At 45.1% G+C, this 26,245-nt stretch overlaps 1 protein-coding gene across 3 annotated transcripts; it reads right to left on the reverse strand.

Moving 5' to 3' along the window:
• Window positions 1–446: 446 nt before the first annotated feature.
• TEX26 (testis expressed 26) lies at window positions 447–22,886 on the reverse strand. 3 transcript variants are annotated; one of them, XM_066583072.1, is made up of 8 exons: window positions 22,806–22,886; window positions 21,251–21,455; window positions 11,924–12,002; window positions 10,160–10,322; window positions 7,397–7,553; window positions 4,419–4,595; window positions 2,592–2,753; window positions 447–2,503 (listed from the first exon to the last, which is right to left on the reverse strand). In XM_066583072.1, the coding sequence occupies exons 1-8, from the start codon at window positions 22,845–22,847 to the stop codon at window positions 2,433–2,435; spliced, it is 1,056 nt and encodes a 351-aa protein (XP_066439169.1). In that variant the 5' UTR covers window positions 22,848–22,886; the 3' UTR covers window positions 447–2,432. The 3 variants fall into 3 exon arrangements, with proteins under 3 accessions (XP_066439169.1, XP_066439161.1, XP_066439176.1); XM_066583064.1 differs by having other exon boundaries at window positions 11,924–12,005; XM_066583079.1 differs by having other exon boundaries at window positions 11,924–12,005; window positions 22,767–22,814.
• Between the last annotated feature and the right edge of the window lie 3,359 nt (window positions 22,887–26,245).

The raw sequence follows: 26,245 nt of genomic DNA on the forward strand, positions 1-26,245 counted from the left end.
TGCGTCTTGAAACGATCTTCTATTAGATGACCATTTATTCAGTGGCTGTTGAACTATCTAATGTTTATGGCCATCTTTATGGCTCGTGTTTGTGTCAGTATTACGATTCAGTATTAGATAGCGCTGCAATGGAATGATAACAGAAGTAGCTTTGTATACTCCCGATTTCATAAGAAGGCATACAAAGTTTTTTCTTCCATACTCTTTCGAAAGAGAAAAAAAGAATCATGCAAATTGCTGCACATGCTCTATCGGACTCCATATTTACAAAGGTATTCTCTCCTAGTAGCATTACTTCTGAGAGAGAATATCTCCATACATAATAAGTCCAACAGAGCCTATATAGCAGTGCATGGGGGCTATGAGGCTTTAGCTAGGTTCTTAGTAAAAGTTTCCAACCTTCTATGCACTTGTTAGTAATTCAGTTACCTTAAACAGTTCACTGCAAGATATTTTTATTGTTTTGCACAAATGAGGTGTTCCAGATCAGTGAGGAGCTGATGCAGACCATATCAGGATTTAGAAATATACAGGCAGTCACATATACAATGAGGTAGTCAGAGCTAATTCTAGTTCAAGACCCACCAATGGATAAAACAGCACACAGTACACTAAATGGTCACTTTATTAAAATCACCTGCCTTCCCTTATGGAGTGACCCCAGAGTGCAACATAAAATCAGGTTCTTGATCAGTTTTAAAGTGAATGCACATATAAGAAAATCGAGCAATCTGAGCAACTTCCAGAGCTGCCTGGTCATCAGAGCTAGACTAGCCAGGGCCAGGATTTCAAAAACTACCAGCCTTGTGGGTTTCCTTGTGCAACTTTGTCAAAAGTATGCCGAAAATGGTGTGATCGAGGAAACATATCTGACGAAAGGAGATCGGAACACAGGTGAAAGGACATAACTCGTTGATGACTGAGGTCTGAGGAGGATGTTAAGAATTGTTCCAGCAGTGCACAGTCAAGCAAATTACAGCTAAATACAATGCTGGTGCTCCAATTAATGTGTGCAAATACACAACTCGTTATTCCTTAACACAGATAGACTATAACAGCTGACAATTAGTTTGATCGCCATGGCTGTATAAAAGAAACAGATAAGCAAGACGCCAGTGGGCAAAAGTGTGATGATGTGGGGAATGTCTTCTTGGCACACCCTTAGTCTTCCGATACCTTTGGATGGATGCCATGATAAATTTCTGCAGTTCTGAAGGCCAAAGGAGGCCCAACGCGCTACTAGAGAGCTGTCCCTAAAGGGCCATTCAGTGTACATAATCAATGGTCCATACAAACTATTGAAGTATGAAACTAAATGATTCATAATAACAAGGAGCCTTTTTCCCCATGATGACAAAAATAATCAGTAAATATTCATCTTCCGCTCAGACATTTCATTATTTTAACTGTTTCTGGGAAGCTGGGAAACTAACAATTTCACCCAACAGTCCTAGAGCCCTGATGGGCTAATCTGCCCAGGAATACAGGAGTAGGGAATATAATTAGGTAGAATGGAGAGTCAGAAATGTAGAAGATTGTGTGAGAAAATGTAAAAAAAAAATAAATAGAAATTCTAACGAGAGAACAGGTGAATGCATAGGTAGTCTCTGATTTTAGAGGAAACTTTCTTTAAAGAAGTTGCATCAAGACAGCCATTAATGGTATATTGCTGACATGTGCCCTGAATGTCTAAGTCCAACTGCTGTTACCCCTGATGATCATCAGGTTAAAGGACTTTAGAAAGGTGCTATGCTACTTCCCTTTATCTATTTTTGCTTTTGCTCAGCTTTCTCTGGACGTCGCATGGTTGCACATTATAGTCTGAAGCCAACCATCAAAACTCCAGCAAATGCCAAACAGAGCCAATGGCGCTTTCGCATTTATGCTGCTACTTTAGACTAGTGGCCAGCAATGGTACAGAGGTCAGATCCCATCAAGAAAACAGTATATAGTATATCCTAGCAACATATGATTAATGTCTGTCCTGAGGCAACCCCTTTAAAGTGACCATAAGGTCACGGGGATAAAATATGAAGTTATACTAGATGGGCAGTAATACTACTTAGTGCCCTCTATCTGCGCAATTCTGTCACAGATCCACCACTTCCTGGTCTTCTCTTCTGTCTAAGACTATCAAATGCCCACACTGCATCAACAGTCTAAGACATTACACACTGGCCAACCAGAGAGCAGCTTAGTGTGAGAAGTGGTTCAGAAACCAGCAGGCCTGTGGCAGAACGATGCAAGAGGAGGGCACAAGGTAATATTACTCTCCTTGCCCCCCACAGTATAACTTCAAATTGTTCCCTAGGACCAGAGGGTCACTTTAACTCAATATTGAGTTCAGAGTATGTGCATCAGTTGTCAGAAGCAAAATACAAGATATTGGCTCCCATCTTCTTACTAGCGACCACCTTTCAGCATTGCTTGATTTAACATTGATTCGATAGTGGATTGACAGCCCGATGGAAGGTTTTCAGTAGCTTCTCCAATGCTTGTCTTTCTGGCGGTTAGAAGAAAATTGAGTTCCATTAAATGATGAGAGATCAGAAATTGTCAGAGCACAGACAGATGATGAAGTCATGGGTTACCTTCATTAGGAACATGCAGTAGATAGCTCGCCACTTCCTCAGGACTCAAAGAATGTGCAAGTGCTGAAAGGTCAATGAAGCTTCTTCCGAAATGTCTCTGATATGTGGTCAGTTGCTTCTTATTTTCTTGGTTTCGGATATGAGAATATGTCACGGAAGGAACTGAAATGTCAAGGGAAATTAAAAAACACCACCTTTAGGATAAGTGCTGTCTCTGTGAGGAATCTTCAGTTCAATTATATGCAGAGATGTCATTAAATAGAGGTTATATTCAATGTGCCCTCTACTGAAGTGGACTGGATTTATTGTGCAGGAGAGGGAAATACTTCACCTAATCTCTGTACCTGTCCACATAGAAAATAAATGACATGAGAATTTCTAGATTTTTAGTGTTCTTGGAGTTTTAGACGCTCGAAATTCTTTAAAACTGAGTTTCTGGTTTACTTAAAGGGAACCCGTTGGGAGATTTATCCTGCCTGAACCACATGGCTTCTAAAATGCTGCAGAATTTCAGAGAAAACATTCTTAAAACAGGCAGAAGAGTCACGGCGGCCTCACACTGGATTCTGTCTGGCCGGCCCTGATAGATTGACAGGTCTCTCCCTATACACAGATACAGAAAGGCCCATCAATCTTGTAAGGAGCGAAGACGCACTAATGACTCTTCTCCCTATTCCTGGCTTTTTTTTTTTAAACTTTGAGGCCTCCGACACATTAGCATTTTTTTGTCCATGTGTAGTCCATTAAAAAAATGGATGACACATGGACAGTATACGGACCCATATTATTGTATGATGCAACACATACTACTCAGTTTATTCACACAGACTGCGTGAAAGAATTCATTGCATACAATACTGTTTTATCAACGAGACTTGCCATTTAAGTCATTTGTGTGCTATCCATTTTTTTTTTTTTTTTTTTTAAGAAGCAGAAAAAAAGAACTGGGCTTGTGTCAGTTTCTAGATTGGCTAAAGGCCCATTTAGACTCAACGATTATTGCTCAAAATTTGCTCAAAAGCCATCTTTTGAGCGATAATTGTTGTGTCTAACTGCACTGACATCGTGCAGTTTTCGTTAAGCAGTCGCGGTCCAGCTGTGTTCTTCATACTCCGCACGGAGCGCTCGGCTGTATAACAGCCGGGTGCTCCGAGCAGAGAACAGCTGGATGCAGAAGACAAGCGGCCCTGCTTGTCTTCTGCATCCCCCGCTCGAAGCGCAAGGTGATCACTCCACATTTGAGCGATCACCTTGCCCTGTAAATGCAAACAACGATCATCGCTGAAAAGACATCTTTTGAGCGATAATCGTTGTGTCTAAATGGGCCTTAAGAGCTGGATTAGATTTCAGCTATAATTCTCAAATTTATGAAAGCTTCTGTCAGGCTTTGGTTAGTCCCACCTATTTCCAAAAGTGCAGTGGCCTGCACAGAAAGGCTAGAAAGTCTCAATTTTTGCACAAGTATAACTTGTGCAGAAAAGCATACCTTTTTTATGCCACAATTGTGATACACAAGCCATCATAGGTTTCCCCCTATGCCGTCTTTGAAATGCCACAGCATTGCAAGGTTAAACATAGGTGTCTGTCGGGGTTTCCTTTTAAGACGACTATTCAGTCAGACAGTTAGTTCCGGAAATAAGTCAAAATCCTATTACAAATTGTTCCACAAAAGTTACTTCATGTGCAAAAAATATTAGCTCACCAGGACATCAGTACATGGAGGTTTGATTTTCACTACAAGCAAGTCACTGTTCTGCATGTGCTCATACAGATCAGCGTCAATTTTTGGAAAGCCTGGTGCCCTGTAAGTTGGAAAAAGATGCTTACCAACTCCTTTAGTTGACAGATGTCGATTTGCATAACACCCATACTTGTGAGTGAAATCATCCAGTTTGGGACAACGTGGTTGAACTTGATAATTGAACCTTGATTCGGTGGCCAGAGGCTGTGGAACGTCTTTAATCCAGTTTGGAGACGTATCAATAGCATATTTGACCTGATAACCTATATGTGATATCACATAGGAGTAGAGAGTACAAAATGAACAAATAATTAGGATATTGTCTTTAAAAACTATATTAAAATAAAACCAGCAGTGTAATCTCTGTGTTTATTAATATATCTCGCCTGCACCATGCATCCTGGGAGCGGCACATGCGCAGTGCAAGCGGATGTGTCTGCCGACAGCAGGGCAAGACCAACTGCACATGTGTCACTGCCAGGATGGGCGATGCAACTTGTGGAAGATATTATCCACATCTATCAAAGGGAGAAGGACATGTTTGCAGAGGACACCCCGATACACCAATTGGACCAAGCAGAACTAATTAACATATGGTGTGGGAGTTTTTAGGGGCATGTTCACACGTCACTGAAGCGCTGAGGATTTTCTGCAGCGGAACTTTTAAAGAAAACCGCAGCAGAAATGTTTACTATTAAAGTGAATGGAGTTAAAGGAAGTCCTGTTCACACAGAGAGGAAAAAAACCCACTGCAGATTCTCTGCTGTTACTGTATGGTAACTCTAACCTGCAGTTTTGCTGCAGATCCACTGTGGAAATTCTGCAACCAATCCGCAGCATTTGCACAACATGTGAACACACCAAAAACTGCTTTTTTTTTTGGAGGTTTATGGGCATTAAAAACAATATGTTTAGAAAGATTCATTACTTACTAATAGTGTTGCCAGCGATTCAGAAGGGAAAAACCTGGTGACCTTTTCAAAAAATGTTCAAAAGCAGCCCAGGAATTCAGTGGCTGCTGCTTTGCTGCAGTTTACACCCAGTTTGAGTTCTTTTAATTTAGTTTTTCATGTAGATTTTCCTATTTCTATGTTGCCTCACTGTTTGCAATCCATTTACAGGTGGAGAGCAAGTCCTAAACCAGCCATTGTCAGTACTGTACTGGCTGGGACTTCCTCTCACACACTTTCCACGCTGCCTTGCATAATGCTGTCCCAATCAACTGTGAAGCAGCATCTAAATGCCCACTCCTCAGTTGTATGTAGTAATTAACATCTCCATGTCTCTGTTACTAGAGAAGCCCAATGCCTAATGACAGGCAGTGGTTTGCAAAGGTGTTAGAAGGGTGATTCCTAGTGGTACCCAATTCAAACTTGATTTGCAGTGGTATAGCAAAAAAAATAATGAATGCAAGTGTATTACAAGATTGATGATACACAGATAGGCAGTTTGATATGGCACATGAACATCATAGAGCGGTGTCTCCCACCTGGGACTCCCCCCTATGTTCTAGAGTGGAGAGCGGCTCAATGAGAGCAGCTCCCATTTTGGTGGACCTCTGCTGTCCTTTTATTACAGGGTGGCCATTCATGTGATTGGCCCTTCTGTAATATTACAATTCCACTGCAGTGAAAGGTCAAGCCGTTTGCCAGGGAAAGAAAACTAGAACAGCTGATCGCCTTGAGCCCCATTACTCACTTGTTCCTGCTCTTACCCATAGGTTAGTGTGTGTTCCTTAATCCTGTCCCCCACCAATCACCAGCTGTCATCCACTATATTAAGCATCCTTCCCCTTTGGAGGATGCCTAAGCAAATAGTCTTATTAGCCATCTGTTAGTGTGTTTTTCTGGTTCTGCCCCTTTGCCTGTTTTTTGACAATTCTGACTTCTGTGCTCCCTGATCTAGGCTTTGTATTTTGGATTTTGCTATTGTTTATTGCCTTATTAACGTGGGCCTCGTTTACACACCTGTGCTGCCAGCCCTGACTTCAGCTTGGTTTTAGATTATACCCCTGTTCAGACCTACAGGTACCACGTCTCAGCCCAGTGCAGCGTCAACAGCCACATAACCGACACTATCTGTATGTGTAACAGCTTGGGGACCTTGCAGCAAAGCTAGTAACCAATTTGGAGGGGTTAAACATAAAAACCAGGGGTTCTACATCTTATGACACCTCAGATAGCCCAAAGTCATACTGGTGTGTGACAACGTAGATCTACATCCATCTGCCTTACAGGTTGTACAACTTGGCACAACCCCTTTGATTCAGCAATGAATCCCACATAGCTATATGTATAGATGTAGCTAAGTTTAGTTTGAATGTGATGACAAGGTATCTTATCATAAGACATACCGTGTTTCTCCGAAAATAAGACTTAATAAAATAAGTCTTATATGAATTTTTGCTCCAAAAGTGTCTTATAATGCTCACCTAGTAGGCAGCGTTCGGGTCCCTCGTGTTGGTCTCCAGCGCTACTGTAGGCTTCGTGTACTCCTGAATACCGACAGAGCATTTCTTCCTGGTAGCAGGGCTTGAATTCCCCTGCCTCGAGCAAGTGGTTGCTCCGATTGGTTCATCAAGTGCCGCATCAGCCAATCAGAGCCAGCACTCAATTAACCAATCACAGCCAGGAGTACACGGAAACCTGCAGCAGCACCCCCCCCCCCCCCTCCCAGTGCAAGGGAGCCGAATGCCGTCTCCAAGGTGAGTATTTTTTTTTCATGTAATGTAGCTTATTTTCGGGGGAGGGCTTATATTTCAAGCTCCCCCCCAACCGAAAATCATGGTAGGGATTATTATCAAGGCAGGTCTTATTTCGGGAAAACACGGTAGGCTATTGTTATCTTAACACATGAAAAATTATTGTAAAGCAACTGAAAGGGCAAATAAACCCTGGCAGAGAAAGTTACGTGTTAAACTTTACTACATCTATAGCTCAAATGACCCTGACTTCAAAAGGAAGGAACTTGGCGGGGCTGTGAGTTGGTAGCTCAAATGTTGATCATTTCTTCTCTCTTGATTAGCTATAACTGGTTTAACAAATGTAAACCTCCCATCACCTACCTTGTGGTGTTCCTAAATAGTCCCCTTTATATGTGGAGAGATATTGGCCTCTCACTGCTCTCTGTACCTCCTCAATTGATGGAGGCTTCATCCATGGAGATCGGCTATCCTGGGAGATTTTCTTCTCTTCATGAGGTAACTTCCAGGCTGAAAAAGTCTGTTCATACAACATAATTTAAGTTCTTCTAATGCATCTAATAGGCATTAGGAACATCCTTAGTAAGGATGGTAACCTGCATGACATACTAGATATACAGTATATGCATTGTTACATGGGTCCCATTGAAATGAAAGATGTCTGTGTAATGCATGGACCGGTAGGTCCTTAGAGGGGTTGTGTCAGCATAGAATTTATATTTATCCTTAATTTGTTTATTGAGTTTTAAGTTTACAAAAGATTAACAATAAAACAGAATCACATTCAAAAAATGGAAACAAAACAGTAACAACAACAAGACCCTAGGGAACAATGAGTATTAGTGTATCTTCACGTCACTGGAAGCTAGGGGTTTGACAGGAGGAATGCCCCTGTCACACCCCCAGCTCCTGATTGGGTCAAGGCTGAAAGGTCCTACCAGCGTGTGCATTGCTTTTACCTGGCCCTGCTGCCTGAGGCTCAGGGTTCCTTTTGCACTTAGGGTTACATTATGAGCTGTAAATGCGGCCAGTTTACAGGTAATAATGAAACCCTAAGAATAAAAGGAACCCTCACCCTAAGGCAGCAGGGCCGGGTAAAAGCCTGCCGATGTGACTCATCGCTCGTTCTACCACTTGTCTCGGATGCCTCCAGGCCGACCAGGATATGAGGGCTTAGTTCTGGCCACCGGCTGGCTGCTCCCTGCAGCCCGGTGGCTCTCAACTCCCTGATGGCCATTCCACCGCGCACAGTTCAGTGTTTCTCCCCCCACTGGGGAACAGGAGGTGAACATTACATGGGGGGAAACCTCCTCTTGCCTCTGCTGCCGTCCGCAATCTGACTATGTAATCGGTGAGGTGAGGGGCGCATGGTGCTGTCACGCTGGCGGGGAACGGGCTTCACGCTGGGGCTGCTGTGTGGCTGCATTGGGGGCCGCTCTGTGCTGCTCCAAACAAACCTTCGTTAGTGGCTTGGCAGGACCTGAATCCCAGACAACTGTGCAGCTAATCAGGTACAGGGGGCGTCACCCCCTGTTCCTCTTAACTCCACCAGGACTTCCTGGTGGCGTCAAGATACACTAATACCAGTACAATGTATATAAAAAAAACTTTGAGTCCAGTGGTCCGATGACTATGAAGCCATCTGTGCCAGATAGGCAGCCTGCTGTAAGGTGAAGGGCTGCCACAAACATCTATATGAACTAGAGGAGGGACCGGAACCATATAATGAGTCAAGAGGGGTGGGATGCATTCCATCCCCTTTCTGATGAAACAGTGAAACCTTCTGCCACACGCAATGCCAACACACATCAATAACACAAATCTGCAACCAGAGAAACTACAGAACAGAAATCAGAAGAGGAAAAATGGAATAAGAAAGGTAAAAAGGGAAAGACAGGGGGAAAAAAAGAAAAAAAACAAAAAAACGGCAAAAAGGGTACGGAACTAATGGGAAGACCCCAGCAATTTCCGCTGAAAGTCGAGAGTGTCCTAGAAAGAGAACCAAGTAAGCCACAGACACAAGTTCTTGAAAGAATCGGGATAGTCTTCAGCCACCAATCCAAGAGTATTAAAGGTGTTGTCCCGGCTCAAAACGGGTTTTTTTTTTTTTTCAATAGCCCCCCCGTTCGTCGCGAGACAAACCCGATGCAGGGATAAAAAAAAAAAAAAACGGGTAGTACTTACCCGAATCCCCGCGCTCCGGTGACTTCTTACTTACCTTGTGAAGATGGCCGCCGGGATCTTCACCCTCGGTGGACCGCAGGTCTTCTGTGCGTTCCATTGCTGATTCCAGCCTCCTGATTGGCTGGAATCGGCACACGTGACGGGGCGGAGCTACGCGGAGCAGCTCTCCAGCACGAGCGCCCCATTCAACACAGAAAAGACCGGACTGCGCAAGCGCGTCTAATCGGGAGATTAGACGCTGAAAATTAGACGGCACCATGGAGACGAGGACGCTAGCAACGGAACAGGTAAGTGAATAACTTCTGTATGGCTCATAATTAATGCACAATGTACATTACAAAGTGCATTAATATGGCCATACAGAAGTGTATACCCCCACTTTGTTTCGCGGGACAACCCCTTTAAGTGATTTATTTTGTGAGCGAACTCTACTACCGAAGACGGTCAGTTGCTCGGCCAGTGTTGAGCGATCACGGCCCACACAGTCGCTAAAAATCCCATAGGAGATCTTTTTCAAAAAGGGTAATGAACCCGGTATAACAGGAGAGCCAGCTGAGGAGTCGTCACTACGGAGTAGGATGCTACTTTCTCATATATTAGGAAGACCACTTTTCAAAAAGCCCGAAGATCCGGGCACTCTCACCAAACGTGAAGCAGAGTCCTTTTTGCGGAGTTACAACGCCAACAGGAATCTGATATAGTAAAGTACTGCGTACCAAGCAGTAAAATAACTTTATAAAATTTGGTATTGCAGTAATTGTACCTACCCGCAGAATAAAGGTAACATGTCATTTTTACTGTAAAGTGAATGACGTAAACATGAAACTCTTCTGAAAGAATAAAAAGATTATAGCTCTCAGGTGGCAAGGATAAAAAAACAAAAAAGTTATGTGTCATCAAGGGGTTAAAGGAACCCTATTGTGAATATACTGCATACAGTACCTTATCAGGGTGAGGCCTGTGGTTCCTGGCTCCTGAGGCTGTTGCAGCTCTAATAGGCTCTGCCTTGGAATATGGTTTCCAGTAAAACTCATCATTGTACATGCTTATGCCAACAGGGTCACACAGATAGTAAGGGTTTCTGTAGCTCTTAGATGTCTTAGGTCTGCAAGATAAACACAGATAAAATATGCATGCTGCTAACATTTCATATGACATTTCAATAGTCAAGAGAGTGCGGATGGATGTGACATCTACACCTGTAAAGTGACCTTACTGATGACATTTCCTTTAAATGACTCAATGACATATTCAACAAGAGCAGCAGTAGAATATAAACTGCTCTCAACATAAACACAATATTAGCTCATTAAAGACTAAAGCATTACGCACAAAAATAATAAAGATTTCTGCATGTGACACGGGGTTTATTAGATTTTTTCTGTCTTGGTTTGATCTGAAACAGTAGACCCCCGTGATTTTTTTTGCTTCAATGCATCAAAAATGAAAATTAAAACTACTCTGCAAATATTTTTGATTTACTATTTGGAGTCTACAGCTGCTATGGAGACCAATGGGTCTCCATGGTAACAGACTACAAGCAAACCCTGTGTAGTCTGATCCTGCAGTCATTTCTATCCATCTGAGTTACCTAACAAATATTTGTTAGTAAGAAGTACTGAACAGATGGAAGAAAGTATGGATCACACTACATACGGTAGGTTTGTTTGTACTCTGTTACCATAGAGACACATAAATCTGCAAAGGAAATGCAGACACAAAATAATAGAATAAATTGGACTACTTGTTATGTTGGTTGCTATGGAAGATATATCCTTTAATCAAATTAGGCAGTCTGCATGATTCATTGACTTTATATTTGTACCATAGAGAATAATTTTTCAATCACCGTAAAGATGAACTGTTCGTGAAGAGAGGTCCAACACTATACTAATCTAATCTCCCTGACCATAATGTTGGTTAAGACAGCTAAGAGGAACTTTAGGACAGTACACATGATGGCTAAGTAAGCAACTGATGCAATGTAGGACATATATAGAAATATTAAAAGGGCCACTCCTGCAAAAACACATTTTTCCATAATTGCACCCCTCACCACATTGCTTGTCACACTCTGGATGTCTCCAATGTATATTGCAGTTACTTCCATGCAGTACAGCCTCCTGTATGATACTTATATCAGACACCATCTTGATTTTTAGATTTCTCCTTGCTTTATCTTTTACTATTCTGTGCTATCAATCCCATTATGTATCAGAATAGCATCACGTGACCATCTAGAGACTGTACCATCTCTGTTGTAGGGAGGACAGGGTAATTATCACTACTCTGCATATTCACCTAAATAAAGGCTATAAGTATACAGTCAGGAGGATGAACTATTATCTCCTTCATTACAACTGTATGACAGGACTCTTTAATTCAACAGTAACTATCATAGGAGTTTCTGTGTCCCCCTCTAAACAGCTTATGTGATAGAGTCCATCACACACCTCTGATTGACTGAAAAACTGACTAATTTGAGAACACGTAAATCCAAGTAAATCTGAGCTATTTAGAGTTGAGACCAAATGACCCACCTGCATAGAAGCACTCCAGGACTTTCACATAGAAAGGGATAACTAAAAGGTAATACTAACCGAATTATATATACACTGGAGGACTAGTAACAAAATGAATGAAAAAAAAATAATCACCAGAGTGTCTCTTTAAGAGCTGAAGAAAACAACAAGTACCATGACTTACCGTACAGCTACTGATGGAGAACACACATTATGAGGGTATTCTCTATTCATCGTTGTTTCATATGGATCCCATATGTTTCCTCCTTCAAAAAAGTAAGATAAATCACCAAACGTAACCAAAAATGTACAGTCATAGGCTAAAGTTTTGCGACTGGAACAAATTTTGGTTTTCGCAAACTTTGCTGCTTCAGCGTTTTAAGGTTTTCAGACAGGTGTTTCTATGGCATACTGAACTGCAATTATAAGCATTCCATAATTTTTAATCTTTTATTGAGAAATACATCAAGTTTAGGCAAAGACTCAATATTTCCAGTTTGACCCTTTTTTTCAAGGCTGCTGCAATTTGCCATGGCATGCTGGACCTAGAATGTGACAAAATGATAATGTGGTTTAACTTGGGCAATGTTAGAAATTTGGCGCTATTCTTATCATAATTTCATATCCACTACCTAATAATTTGGAAACTGTGGTACACCTTATATTGGGAGAATGGTTGAGGAAGGGGGCTTGTTTGTTTTAAGGCTCTTTTACATACAACGATTATTGCTCAAAATTCGCCTGAATGGGGGGGCGTGGCCTGACTGAGGACGGTGGCAGTCGCAAGCTTCTGAGCTCCGCTCCGTCCGTTACCTCCGTAGCAACTCTCAAAGCATCAGCGGGTCCCTTCACCTTCCCGGAGACGCGCTGCTTACCTCACCATCTAGCCATGACTCGGCGCAGGACGGCGAGAGCCTCCCCGGTCCCGGTGGCTGATTTCTTCTCCGTTCGGAGCGGCAGAAAGACCCCGGCGGCGGCGCGCTCCTCATCTAAAAGCTCCACGCAAGGCTCCGCAAACGTTCCGGCTACATCCCAGGAAACACCGACAGGGAGCTCCAGCTTCCGCCGAGACGACTCCCGCAGTTCTCCAAGCCTGGGAGAGGTGAGTGACAGCTTCACGGGCATTACACACACCACCACCTCCCCACCTAAAATGGCGTCGGGCCGCATGTCAGCCCCAAGAGACAGTTTCTCCCCATCTGCTAGCCCGGAAAAAAGAAGGCAGAGAATGGAGGAGGCAATTGCTACCTCCCTGCCTCCATCCAACAGCACAGAGTTACTTGATATGGTCCCTACCTCAGACCAGCCTGCAACACAGGCGTTTATAAAAGAGATGATACTTGCCCTTAGAAGCACCATGAGGGAGGACCTGCATACATTCTCTGCATCATTTAACTCCGCAGTAGTGGAAATTGAGGAGAGAACTTCCCATATAGAGAACAAAATGGGAGAACTGACTAAGTCCCACAATACATTAATTGACGCCCATTACACCTTGGAGGAAGAAGTAGAGCAGATTAAAGTTAAAATGGCGGATCTGGAAGACCGCAACCGTCGGAATAATGTCAAATTTAGGGGCATCCCCGAAAAAATCAGCCCAGCAGAGTTGAAGGATTTTCTGATTCACCTAATGAAAAAACTTCTTCCCTCAACGCCTGTCCAGGAATTGATTATTGATAGGGCGCACCGCCTGCAGAAGCCAAAGTTTCTACATGAAAACATACCGCGCGATGTGATTGCGCGGATTCATTTTTTCCACGTTAAAGAGGCATTGATGTTTGCGTCTCGCAAAATGCCTGATCTGCCCCCGCAATACTCAGGCATTAAGCTTTTCGTGGACTTATCGGCAGCCACCATTCAATCCAGGAAAGCCTTTTCCCGCGTCACTACCACGCTTAGGAGGGAGAGAATCCCATATAGATGGGGCTTTCCCACAAAGCTCATCCTCCACAGAGAAGGAGTTACACACATCTTCAACAAACCAGAAGAGGGGGAGAGGTCCCTAGCCTCTTGGGGTCTCCAAATTAGCGAAGATTCTCACGACAAACCCCCTAACCAACGAGCCTCTGTGCCTTCTGAGGAAAGTCTACAGCCCCATCCCCCCCGCTGAACTCTGATGTTCTTTTGCTTTAAACCTGGAGGTTAACCGTGCTTTCTAAGTCGGGTGAACTTTTATTCCCCCCCATTCACTTACAGGACTACATCCCTGTAATAAACAGCTGACTTTGTTTCGCTGTTCCCAGGATCTACTATCGTAGACCTAAGTGTATTGCTATACAGAAAATGTTTATCGGTTACTTGTTCCGGTACTATGTGCCAATCATTTGTGTTAAGTGTGTTTATGTTTCCCCCCCCTTCTGTGACAGGTCGGTAGCCAGCATCAATCAGGGTCCTCACAAATTCTTCGCGAAATCCCCCCCAATAATATGACAGTTAAAATATGCTCTTTAAATACAAAAGGGCTGAACTCCCCCTTTAAGAGATCAGCGGCCTGGAGAGATGCGCTTCGGGAGAAAGTTGATATTCTGTGCTTACAGGAGTCGCACCTCACTCCCGCATCGCGTCACCTTTTCTCACATAAAAGATTCCCCCAGGTCTTTTTCTCATGCGCCCAGGAGAAGAGAGCGGGGACTATCATTGCCATTAAGGACTCAGTCGATGCCACAATCACTGAGCAGGTGGTCGATCCGAGAGGAAGGTTCATAATCTTGGTGGGCCTCTTTAATGGTGTCCCACTAACTTTGGTAAACCTCTACGCTCCGAACTCCTCACAGATCTCTTTCCTAAATAAGATCGTTAAAAAAATACGCAAAGTTCAGAAAGGCAAAACCATAATATGCGGGGACTTCAACATTATTCCTGATAAGCAGCTAGACTCCACCAGCACAACTAATAGATCCTCCCCCACGATTTCAAAGTGGCTCCAAAAACAGGCGCTCTTTGACTCCTATAGGTGTCTCAATTCAACGTCTAGAGAATACACTTACTACTCCCCTCGCCACAGATCCTTCTCAAGGATTGATCTATTTCTGTTAGATAAATGGACCCTCCCGTGCGCTAGGAGTGCGGAGATAGGTAGGGCCACATGGTCAGACCACGCCCCCGTATTTCTCTCGCTAGCAATAGCGAGATCCCCCCCGACTCTGGGAAGCTGGAGAATTAATACAGCCCTTATGAGACTCCCGGAATATAAAAAGTCTATCAAAGAGGCACTGAATGAATACTTTTCAACTAATGTAAATCCAGAGGTGGACGTGTTCTCCACGTGGTGCGCCCATAAGGCGTTCATGAGGGGGATTTTGATCAAGATCAGCTCCCATCATAAAAAAAAGAAGCAATTATTAGTTAATAGTATCCTGGAACAAATCGCAAAGACAGAGCAAAATATCCAGTCCTCCCCTTCTATCGAGCTACACAGGGAACTTATGGCCCTTCGTCACAATCTTCGCCAGGAACTGATTGGAGATTATATTAAAACCTTAAACTTCTCTAAGATGAACTACTACACGGCCTTTAATAAACCCTCCAAGCTGATGGCTAGGATAATTAAACAAAGACAGGCCCCAACCAAAATTCCATTCCTGATCAAACAAGATGGATCTAACACCAAAATATCCCATCCCCAAGCCATAGCGGATGAGTTTAGCCTCTTTTATTCTAAACTTTACAATTTAAACAAAGATGATCTCACCCACCAACCGGACACCCACCAAATCAACAAATTCCTGGAGGGGATTCGTCTCCCCACTATTGGAGAGGACCACCTGAAACTATTGAATTCCCCAGTCTCCCTCTTGGAGATTCTGGGTACAATAAAGTCCCTAAAGACACACAAGGCCCCGGGTCCGGACGGCTTTTCTAACGAATATTATAAAGACTTTGCCCCGGATCTGGCGCCTTGTATGGTAGATACATTCAATAAAGCGGTATCTACGGGCTCCCTCCCGAAGGAAATGCTAAATGCCACTATTGTGACAATCCCTAAACAGGGGAAGCCCCCGACCTCTCCTGCAAATTTTCGGCCCATTTCACTACTCAATAGTGACACAAAAATTTACTCTAAATTACTCGCCCAGCGCCTCCTAAAAATCCTTCCACAAATAATCCATGGCGACCAGGTGGGCTTTACTAGGGGGAGACAGGCATCGGATGGCACCAGAAGGGTCTTAAATTTGGTAGCAGTGGCGGAGGCGGACCGCACCCCAGCTATACTATTGGCTTTAGATGCTGAGAAAGCCTTTGATAGGCTCCACTGGGGGTTCGCCTTCGCCACCCTAGAGAAGTTTGGATTCTGTGGAGACATTCTTGGGGCCATCCGTGCCCTCTATGGAGAGCCCTCTGCTGGAGTTCTAGTAGATGGGACCTTCTCAAAACCTTTTAAAATAACAAATGGCACCCGGCAAGGGTGTCCATTATCCCCCTTACTCTTTACTCTTATTATGGAACCCCTGGCGGAGGCGATTAGAATGAACGCAAACATTAGAGGGATACCCGCTGGCGAAAGACAACACAAAATTAGCTTGTTCGCGGACGATGTCCTGCTCCTTCTCACAGACCCCATTGCTTCCCTGAGAGAGGTCTCCCACATAATTCAAGAATTTAGCAAGGTGTCCTACTATAAATTAAATATCGACAAATCGCAGCTACTTGCTATTAATATAGACAACTCCCTGAAAGTAGATATCCAAAAAGAATTCCCTTTTCGATGGGGAGAGGACGCCCTCCCGTTTCTGGGGATAAAAATTTGTACTCCCCTGTCCAACACGGTCCAAGCCAATCTCTCTCCTTTGTTGGCTAACCTTCACGGAGAACTTGCGTCCCTGGGAAAAAGTGAGCCGTCGTGGATGGGTAGGGTCACTCTTTATAAAATGCTGATCCTTCCTAAAATCCTATATATATTTCGCACGGTCAACCTCCCGATCCCTAGGCTTGAAGTACAGAAGTTTCAGAAACAATTATCTGGATTTGTATGGAGAGGTAGAAGACCGAGAGTCGCTGCCTCTATTCTACACTTAAACAGGAAGCAAGGGGGTCTGGGGCTGCCAAACTTGTGGTCCTATCTGCAGGCATCCATCATTAATCAATCCAGAATATGGTTAAGTCCGGATCCGGGGCCAAGCTGGCTACAAATTGAGACCCATCTGAATGGTGGTAGGCCTCTCCGCTCTCTTCTCCTGGCATCCCTACTGGCCTCGTCCACACCGACTGAGCTCCCGGTCTTCAGTGCTGGGAATCTGTCCCCTACCATGCAGGCCGTACTGGAGTCGTGGAGGTGGTGGGCTCGTCGACCCGGCAATCACAGGGGTAAAGTGTTGGATCATATTCCCATTATTGCCTTGGAATACCTCGTCCCCGACCTACACTTGGGGAGTTGGGTGGTGAAGGGAATATCAAACGTAAATGATATAATAATAGATCAAGGTGCCGCCTCGTTCCAAGATCTGAGAGAAAGATTTGACTTGCCAATGAGAGAATTCCTCAGATACCTCCAGGTAAGATCCCTTCTCCGGACCACTGGGGTGGCCAGGGTGAAACTGGCGACTGACCTCTTGAGAATCCTTAAGAGCCCGGGCCCGTCGTCTCGCTCCATGGTCAGGGTCTGCTATGACTCTTTCTCTGGCGACATGGGGGATACAAAAAGGGCACACATCCTCAACTGGGAGAGGGACCTGGGGAGGAAGTTTCCACCAGATAGATGGATTGCGGCCTTCACGTGGGCCAATAAGGCAACTATTAATGCAAACATTTTGGAAGTACACACAAAGGTGCTGACGAGGTGGTACTTCACCCCAGTGGCGTTGGCAAGGGCATTTCCCGACTCGGGAGATGGTTGCTGGAGACATTGCGGCCACAGGGGTAACATTTATCACATTTTTTGGAGCTGCCCGAAGCTGTCACAATTCTGGGCCGATGTCTTCTCCTGGATGAGGGTGATTACGAGGGTGCACATCCCCAGATCCCCCGAACTGGCTATTCTGCTACTTGACAACGACCATATGCCACATTCCATTAAAAGGTGGGTGGGCCACGTTCTTCTCACCGCCAAACTGCTGATATCTAGGAGATGGAGGGCGGCTGAGACCCCCACTATCTCGGAACTAAAGCAAACAATTTCTGATCACAACACATACGAAAAATTGTTCGCCCTAAAGAACGGGAACTATGCTAATTATTGTATAAAGTGGGACCCATGGTTACATAATTGCTTGACCTAACTCTTGACTCTCGGTTATTGACTGACTGTTTCTCTTCCCTCTCCCCTCCCCCCCCCCCCCCCCCCCCCCCTCCCCTCTACCCCACCTCTACTCTGTTATTGGTTATCAGTTTAAATGTTCAAAAGTAATATATAATATACATTGTCTTATTTCTCAGCAGTAGTTTCGCTTATACTGTTATACTCTTGACATCCTCCTCCCATAAACTACAGCCATGGACTCTATTGGGATTCTGGATAAAGGGAAGTTGTCAATGAATGTTTTTCTTGTTAACAACGCTAAAAAAAACTACGTAACACACTTGTCTGCAAAGTTATCTGTTCTATGTTATATATGTAACAATGTGTTAGAAACCCAATAAAGAACAAATTGTTTAAAAAAAAAAAAAAAAAATTCGCCTGAATGACTGAAAATGAACAATAATCGTTACATGTAGACGCGGACATCATGCAGTTTTCGTTTGAAAGATGGATTTCAGTTCACTTAAAATCCATCGTTCACAACTCTGCAAGACTGAGCAGATACATTCCATTTGAATATATTTTGCTCATCTTTCAATAGATTGCAGGATGTTCTCCTCCTGGCATGTGCACACTAGATGCCAGGAGAACAATGTAGCTGTTTGCACAGCTGGGTATGGGTTTAAACACATGCTGGGCCCTGCAAACAACTGCTAGAGGTCTTTTTACATGCAAATGAAGTTGATAAAGTGTTAAAGGGGTTGTCCCGAGGCAGCAAGTGGGTCTATACACTTCTGCATGGCCATAATAATGCACTTTGTAATGTACATTGTGCATTAATTATGAGCCATACAGAAGTTATAAAAAGTTTTATACTTACCTGCTCCGTTGCTGGCGTCCTCGTCTCCATGGTGCCGACTAATTTTCGCCCTCCGATGGCCAAATTAGCCGCGCTTGCGCAGTCCGGGTCTTCTTCTTTTCTGAATGGGGCTCCGTGTAGCTCCGTGTAGCTCCGCCCCGTCACGTGCCGATTCCAGCCAATCAGGAGGCTGGAATCAGCAATGGACCGCACAGAAGCCCTGCGGTCCATGGAGACAGAGGATCCCGGCGGCCATCTTCAGCAGGTGAGTATGAAGACGCCGGACCGCCGGGATTCAGGTAAGCGCTGTGCGGGTGGTTTTTTTAACCCCTGCATCGGGGTTGTCTCGCGCCGAACGGGGGGGGGGGGGGGTTTAAAAAAAAACAAAAACCCGTTTCGGCGCGGGACAACCCCTTTAATGGCCATTAACACTTTATGCAAATGGATCGCTAAAACTTTCAGTCATTTGAAAGAATTATCTTTGGTGTAAAAGGGCTTTTACTTTTTGTTGTATATGAAAAAGAAAAAGCATTAGTAAAAATTATGTGATAAAGCAAAAAAAAACTATTTCTGTGATAACTTTTGTTTATCCACTCTTTTCAGTATTACCACAGGTTCCCAATGAAATGGATATCTGGAGAGTTTCCTGGCCATGGACCCAAAATTTCAATGTTTTGTTCACCAAGCCACTTAGTTATCACTTTTGCCTTGTTTCATTCATTTTATGCAGGATAAAAATTATCGTTGGCTCATTCACTAATCGTTTTGTTTAAATATCGATCATTAAGTATCTGCCTGTATAAACAGGATGCCAGAGTGAACGAGTGAACTCTGAAATCTTTCACTCATTCAATGCAGGAAAAAGCATTGTTCATCCCCAAATTGCTCCTGGATGGCTGGGAGAAGTTGGTCTTGGAGAATTTTTAGATACCACTCTTTATTCATGGCGGTGTTCTTAGGCAAAACTGAGTGATAAAGGGAAAATTAAAAAATATGGAATGTATATGCATGGGCCGGGCAGGGTTCTGTGCACAGAAAACACTACGATGGAAAGTTTACGTAGACCTCTACAGGCGTAGACGCTAGTGGAATAAAATATGTGTTATGTGATCAAGATCTTGTGTAATCATGATGACCTGCTTATGTATGCTTTCCTTAAAATGCCAATAAAAAAAAAATAATAATAATTACAGACGGGGTGGCAACCCGCTGTTCCTCTGAGGTACTGCAGACTGCCACCTGAGGTGGAAGCGGCACCCTTGAGTCTGCTCTTATAATTGAATCAGCATGACAGAGCGATATCAGCCGCCTTGTCCTCGTTAACACTTTCTCTTGAGCTAACGATATCATTGAAATTATGTCAGCAGGTCATTTTTTGACAGGGTTGAAATTCAGTGGAAATTGGGTTTTTGTGATAAAGTTAATTTTCATGGCAAGGAATGAATTTGCAGTTTATTTCAATTCATGTGATCACTCTTCATACCAATCCAAAGTTAATGCAAACTGCCGCTATAAAGACTGAAGAAGCAAAACTTGTGTCGGTCACAAAAAGTTTGCCCATGACAGTATTAATTGTTCTGGATCTTATAAACCATTTCCGCACCATGGACTGACTGGTAGTAACACAATACAGACCCACTGATAAGCACAACTAAATTAGCTGTCAGGGTGTTGTCAAATGATGAAAGATTATTTAATGCCAAGTCTGCAGCCTGCCCCGTGAATTGCAGTACATCAGACCTACTTTTCTCTATGTAGCATTGTTTTTAATGTAGTATATCTGCAGCAGCATACCTCAGGACAATGCACAATACTTTTAGTTAAATGGGATCTACGAGACCCCCAAAAAGTAGGAAAAGCTGGGATCATCATAAAATAAAAATAGGCAGCATTACTCACCTGTTCTTTCACCAACCACTCCAGACCCGCCAGTCTTAGTTTTTCAGCGCTGCAGCAATGGCGTGTCGGATTCCAAATGTGACAGCTGAGGCCAGTGATTACGCAGCCGTCACATGAGGACACCGCCCGCCACCTGTACTCCTACCAGGCAGGGCACCGCCCGCCACCTGTACTCATACCAGGCAGGGCACCGCCCGCCACCTGTACTCATACCAGGCAGGGCACCGCCCGCCACCTGTACTCATACCAGGCAGGGCACCGCCCGCCACCCGTACTCATACCAGGCAGGGCACCGCCCGCCACCCGTACTCATACCAGGCAGGGCACCGCCCGCCACCCGTACTCATACCAGGCAGGGCACCGCCCGCCACCTGTACTCATACCAGGCAGGGCACCGCGAGCCACCTGTACTCATACCAGGCAGGGCACCGCCCGCCACCTGTACTCATACCAGGCAGGGCACCGCCCGCCACCTGTACTCATACCAGGCAGGGCACCGCCCGCCACTTGTAACATCCCATAATCTATTTTCCTCACCCACAATCCATGCTGTCACATTTCCTTCTAGCACATCTTACCAAGAAAAGCCATTGCCGTCTTGGGTCTTTGTGCGGTTCTGGTCTTCACTCCTGAAGGCTTGCTGTCGTTGCTGCTGAACTTGGAGGATATTAGTAGACAGGATGCCAGCTGCTCACATTTTCTTTTCTCCAACAATGATTTACTTTTCTCCCTCAGATAGTTCAGCTGCTCCATGAACTGCGGCTTCAGAATGTCTCCGTCCAGCTATGAAATCATTGCGAATACGTAGAAAAGTCAGTATGCACAACTGCAGTCATTGCATAACCTATTATAGCTTGTGAGGATCTTCACATGAGGGCGTTTTTGCAGGGATCAATGGTCCATGTGAAAAAAAAAAATCACTACATCTCCTATTCCAGTCCGCAGCATGGAAGAGAATAGGACATGCAACGTCCCCATAGATCAGACGGCCATCTGTGGGGCAGTGGACATGGGTATCCCGATGCAAGCTGCACCTGAGAGGCACAACTCTCATACGGCCATCTGCATTCAGCGTTAGGGCTTCTTCACAAGAGCGTATGTGTTTATACGTTCGCCTGTACGTGAATTTAGCCACATTCGTCTCCCGATCTTAATTGGCTTATTTAAAGCCATTCACACGGGGTGCTGCTGCGTATATGTAAAAAACACGCTGAAGCGATGGCAAGCGACGATCGGGATAAAATGTGCGGAATAACAATTAATGCCCAATTAGGGCGAGCTGCCTTCTTTTCTGAGTGTTGTATGCCGGGTAACTCCCTCCCCCTCCCTTTTTTTCCAGCTGCCATAGAAGTCTATGGGAACTTGCTTCGTATCACATCGAAAAAAATAGGACAAGACCTGTATGATAAAATATGGCGAAAAAGATCGAGGGGCAATTTTTTCTTGCACAAGTATTTTACACGCAAAAAAACCCAACAAAACAAAAACCCTTCTCCGAATGAAGCAAATGAAATCTAATGCATCACATGGTTGTGTTTTTGGTGCGACTTTTTTAGGCGCTGAAATACCTGCGTAAATACGGTTGTCTGGCCATCAGGCCGGGGTCACACAGGTGAGCATTTGCGCATTTTGAGTATTTTTGCAGTGGGCGTCACGTATTTGCGCACACATAGGCCTGTTTTACTTTACTTTTTGCATGTGGAAATTCTGCGCAAAAAAACATGTTCCCATTGATTAAAATGGGCAATTAGGGCAAAGTCACTGAGGACGCCCCCAAAATATAACTTTAATAGTATAAAACCAAAAACTAGGGCCAATATAACACAAAAATAGTCGATCAATATGGTGAAATATAACGCGCAGCCCCAAAATACTGTCAGGAAAACCGCTGAAGGCGAATCCCCACATCCGGATTATATTCCTATATCCAGCAAATAGATCATAGTGGAATAAAGTAGCTATAGACTAGTGTTATCTGCAGGAGACCCCCCTCTATACTACACAGTGCGGCTTTAGTGCGGTTTCTGTATTAGATGAATGCAGAATTACATGCATCCCTATTGTGGAACCGCTACACCCCGCGGCAGGACATACATTGGGACACACTGCGCTGGAGGGGCAGCCTGCGCCCACCTGAGTGCTCAGCATGGTGAACGGGCTTGGAGTCTCTCCCATGTCGGCGGATCGGGCGGCTGCTCCCAGATGACCCCGGCTATGCAGAGCACTGGAGCGGTATCAGCCCTCACTGCCCGACGCTTAGGTTACTAGGCAACCGGGGAGATCACGTGTGTAGGGGCGGGGCGAGCGGCGGCGTGTGAGGGGTGTGAGCGCCCCGTGTGTAGTCCTAGTGCAGGCTGCGGGCGGGGGGATGAGGGAGACTAGGTGGGCGCTGCTCATACTGTCCCGATAACTGGGCTACTCCCCATGAGAAATGTGCACTTACCGTTACACATTAGACCTAGTGCCCACAGAGATGTACTCCCCTTGTTACCCAGCTGCTCACGTGACCCGTGCCCCTCACAAATCCCCCCCCCCCCCCATCCTGCAGAATATTCTCTGCTAAAAAATAAACAACCAAAATGGAAACCATGAGGTGCAGATTTTTCCGCTGCGGCGCACACACTGCACTGCTGCCGTACATAAAATTGCCCCTCCACCCAAAAATTCCTATAACCACCTGCACACGGGCGGAAATCCCGCGGCGGCATTTCCCGCGGGATTTCCGCCACTGAAAGTTTGCATAGGAGTACATTACAATACGCACTCCTATGCAGACAGCCGCGGTTTGGCCCCGCGAAATCTCACGCGGCAAACAAACCGCGGCATGTCCTATTTTTGTGCGGGGCACGCACTCACCCGGCCGCCGGCTCCGGTCTGCGCATGCGCCGGCTGTGCCGCAGCCGGCACATGAAAGAGCCGGGGCCGCCAGGCGCGGGTGAGTACGCGCTCGTCCCTGCAGGCTCTCGGGTCGGGTCCCGCGGCGAGAATTCTCGCCATGGGGGAAGATGCGGCGCGTCCTATCTTGTCACGTCCGTACTGTTAACACGCAAGAATCCCCAGAGGGAAAACGAAACCATTTAAATCAGTGGTTTAATGTTGTCCCGTTGTGCTTCCGTGATTATCAGTGTCGCCTAACGGGACCAAAACGCGCCCATGTGCCCGAAGACAACCTTAAGGGCTGGAATACACGGGCGTGCTTCTGACCCGTTAGGCGGCCATGAAAATCACGGGGACATAATGGGATGAACAAAACCATCGATTCCATGGTCAGGATTCTGGCGCACAATATTAATACTAACCGCCAGAAAAGATAGGACTTGCGCTATAGTCCTCGCACGTAAAAAAAGCTATTTTCCTGCTTCTACTTTAAACTTGCGCAATAGCACAAAGTTTGAATAGTCAAGAAAAAACCCCATGGTTCCTGCGTTAATACGCTCCGTAACAGCAAGCGTATCAGAGCATGTGCCCATGTGTTTAAGCCCAGTGCTGCGGATTTTGACTCTGTTTTGGATGCGGAAATGCTGCAGAATTTGCCACTTCAGATGTTCCACAGTATTTCCGCCCCGTGTGCCAACATGCCATTCAGCAGCCACAGCGCCCCCCCTCCAAATTCTCTGCACTGGCAGCGTTTTCAGCACCCGGTGGCCTTCCGTGAGAGCAGTGCTGCTGGTTAGGTGATGCCACTTGGGCATGACCAGATGGTGCAGATTTTGATTCTAAGGCTGGGTTCCTACACAGCGTATTCCAGACAGAAATCTCGCGGTTCGGCCGGAGCGAAAAAAACGTGAGATTTCCACAGGAAAAGCGCTGCTTCAAAATCCGCGGTACTTAGCTGCGGGTTTTGGAGCAGCTTAGCCGCACACTTTTCCGTTGTGGCCGGCGCTCTCATAGAGGAGAACGTGGCCGCAACGGAAAAGAAAAAAGAATGGACACGCTGCGGCTGGCGAATCCACACCGCAACGCCGGCTTTGTCATGACGAATTCGCCGTTTCTCAGAAATCTCGTCCACATGGCTGGCTAATCCCGGGCTTTAGCAGCCACAGGCAGATTTGCCGCGGCAAAATCCCGGACGGAATTTCTGCGACAAATCCGCCCTGTGTGAACCCAGCCTTAAGGATTTTGCCACAGAATTTCCCGCTGCAGAAAACCGCATCATTTCAACCACACGTAAATAAATCCTTAGGGCTCCTTCACACTGGCAACCGCGATATCGCCGCAAGAAAATCGCGACAAAATTGCAACTGTCGACCCACGATTTTTGTGCGTCAGCACTGCTTTTTTTCGCAAAACCATCACTGCCACTTGCGATTTTCTCGTGTTTTTTTTTCATGTGATTTTGCTGCAATTTTTTAATGCGAAAGTTAATAGAACTTTGTAATATCAAAAACGCATTGCATCGCACGAAAATCACAGGTCCGTGCGATGCGATAAAAAATGCGGTGGGCTTATAATGTGGTGGGCTTGGATGCAGTTGGCTTATAATGTGGTGGGCTTGGATGCAGTTGGCTTATAATGTGGTGGGCTTGGATGCAGTTGGCTTATAATGTGGTGGGCTTGGATGCAGTTGGCTCAGTTTTAGTATACTTCTAAATAGATACCATATAATGTACTCAAATCCACAGTGATAGTGTTTACAGTGCGGTTGTGTCCGGTGATCACAGTTGGTCTTCTCTATTTGGAGACATCCTTATTTCATTTTCTTCTCTCTAGGCCCAGACCACCATTAAGATTTTTTCAAACCATGACTTGCCTGTGTCCACTGTACCCATCTGGCTGCTGCAACCCTAATCATCTTTTCAGTGCCCCCCGAAGTGATTATATGCCCACTCTGGCTCCACTGAGTATCAATGACTCTTTCTGTGTCCCCCACTTACTAATATGACCCTCTGTGGCTCTAGTTAGTAATAAGACTCCCTGTGTGTCTTACATTTAAATAGTGCCCCCCTCTATGAATCCAATTAGTAAAAAGACCCGTTCTGTGACCCCATCTAGTAACATCCTCTGTTGCCCCACTTACTAATATGACCCTCTGTGGCACTCAGTGGTAATAAGACCCCCTCTGCAGACCCACATTATAATAGTGACTTTCTCTGTGACACCTAGTAGTTTTACCCTCTGTGGCCCCAACTAGTAATACGACCCCCTATGTGCCCCAATTAGTAGTATGATCAACTATGGCCCAAACTAGTAATAGGGCCCCCTCTGTGCTCTGCTTAGTAATAGTGACCCTCTCTGTGGTTAGTAATATGACCCAATTCAAAATAGGACCTGCTGGGTGCCCACACTTAGTAATAGGACCACCTCTGTGGCCCCAATATGTAATAGTGATGCCATTTGTGGCCCCAATTAGCAATAGGTCCTCTTGTGTGCCCCAAATAGTATAGGGGCCCTCTCTGCCCAGTGGTAGAAAGCCTCTGGCTGTAGGGAGAGGAAGGGGTTAAATAATTACTAAATTGACAACTTTTTGCATGCAGAGATAAATTTAAACCCTTCCTCTCCCAATGACCAGAGATTTAGCAACATGGATTATAATAGAGGCAACTGCAACGGCCATGGGCTCCCGTGGTCCCTAG

Source organism: Eleutherodactylus coqui, chromosome 1 (genome assembly GCF_035609145.1).
Source record: "Eleutherodactylus coqui strain aEleCoq1 chromosome 1, aEleCoq1.hap1, whole genome shotgun sequence".
In the NCBI taxonomy this organism is placed as follows: Eukaryota; Metazoa; Chordata; class Amphibia; order Anura; family Eleutherodactylidae; genus Eleutherodactylus; species Eleutherodactylus coqui.